Source organism: Protobothrops mucrosquamatus, unplaced genomic scaffold (genome assembly GCF_001527695.2).
Source record: "Protobothrops mucrosquamatus isolate PMUCROS unplaced genomic scaffold, P.Mucros_1.0 scaffold3841, whole genome shotgun sequence".
In the NCBI taxonomy this organism is placed as follows: Eukaryota; Metazoa; Chordata; class Lepidosauria; order Squamata; family Viperidae; genus Protobothrops; species Protobothrops mucrosquamatus.
This window is the reverse complement of record NW_015389792.1, coordinates 150,471-151,682: the sequence shown is the minus strand read 5'-3', so window position 1 is coordinate 151,682 and position 1,212 is coordinate 150,471. Positions and strand designations below refer to the sequence as shown.

Here is a 1,212-nt window from a genome sequence, read left to right as displayed (position 1 = left end):
AATCGCAAAAATACTAAAAGAGTCCTGGTATGCCGTTGTGTAATGGCAAATGTGGGCACCACGACTTAATCGCTTAGACCAGGGGTTAGTCAACCTTGGCTCTTTTATGACTCGTGGACTTCAATTCCCAGAATTCCTGAGCCAGCTTAGTTGGCTCAGGAATTCTGGGAGTTGAAGTCCACGAGTCAGAAAAGAGCCAAGGTTGACTGCCCCTGGCTTAGACCTTTCAGACAGAAGAAATGTAGAAACCACAGAAAACACGAGATTGTTTTATTTACAATATGTACATGCCGATCGGATAGCTCTGCTTCACGCGCTGAGGAACCCGCATCCAACAGCTTGGAAGAATATATATATATATTTTAAATAATCCCTTTAGAGGAAGTAAACTCGTAGCAGCATTACTCGGGAATGTGAAAAAAAAGTTTAGTCCCTTCTTACATAGAAAATATTATAGCCAAGTTCTATTATCCCTCCAATGAGCAGAATCCAGAGGGGAATAAAGACGTAGGAAAGTTTCATTGCGGTAAATTGTTCCAGTTTGGCGCAGAGAGCAAGGCAGAAGGCCAGCTTTAGCAGCATGGCCGCGAGGTACCACGCTTTCTTCTTGAGGTTCTGAGAGCCGTTGCGAGGATCGTAGCCGGACTTACAACGGCGAGCCATTTTCACGATGATCATCACGAGAAGAATTGTGTCAAAGATCCAAACCGGAATGAATATGAGAAACCAGTTCCACGGGGCCTTTTCATCCAGCTTTAACACCAACATGATCAGGAACAGTAAGGTGAAAAGCCATGTGAGTAGCACTCTCTGGGCCAAGGACATTCTCATCTAAACAGCCGTGGTAGGACAGGAGCCGGAACAGAAAAAAAAAAATACGCCCTAGAATAAAGGAAAAAAAAAAAATAGGACGATGGGTAAAAGACACCCCACTTATGCCCATCCATAAAGCTTTTGTTATTTTTCAAAAAAACAACAACCCTAAACATTGTGAGCTGAGAATTTTTGCTTTGATGAGTTCTATGAAACAACAGGAAATTCTACTTGTTTCATTTAATTCATTTGGCCTTGCACTGCAGATTATTGTAATAAACAATTTCCTTGAGGGACCAGCCACGCTGGAAATTTGGTGGAGGAGGGCAGACAGATATAGAAAGACTAGAAAGCAGATGATGTTTTAGTCCAGGGGTCTTCCAACTTGGCCCTTTTATG

At 42.7% G+C, this 1,212-nt stretch overlaps 1 protein-coding gene across 1 annotated transcript; it reads right to left on the bottom strand.

Moving 5' to 3' along the window:
* Positions 1–216: 216 nt before the first annotated feature.
* On the bottom strand, positions 217–882 carry TMEM60 (transmembrane protein 60). Its single transcript, XM_015827649.1, has one exon. It carries the CDS (start codon positions 829–831, stop codon positions 427–429), a length of 405 nt encoding a protein of 134 aa, XP_015683135.1. The 5' UTR covers positions 832–882; the 3' UTR covers positions 217–426.
* Positions 883–1,212: the final 330 nt, after the last annotated feature.

Coding starts and splice junctions, on each gene's coding strand:
- TMEM60 (XM_015827649.1), bottom strand. CDS start 831: ATGAGAATGTCCTTGGCCCAGAGAGTGCTACTCACATGGCTTTTCACC.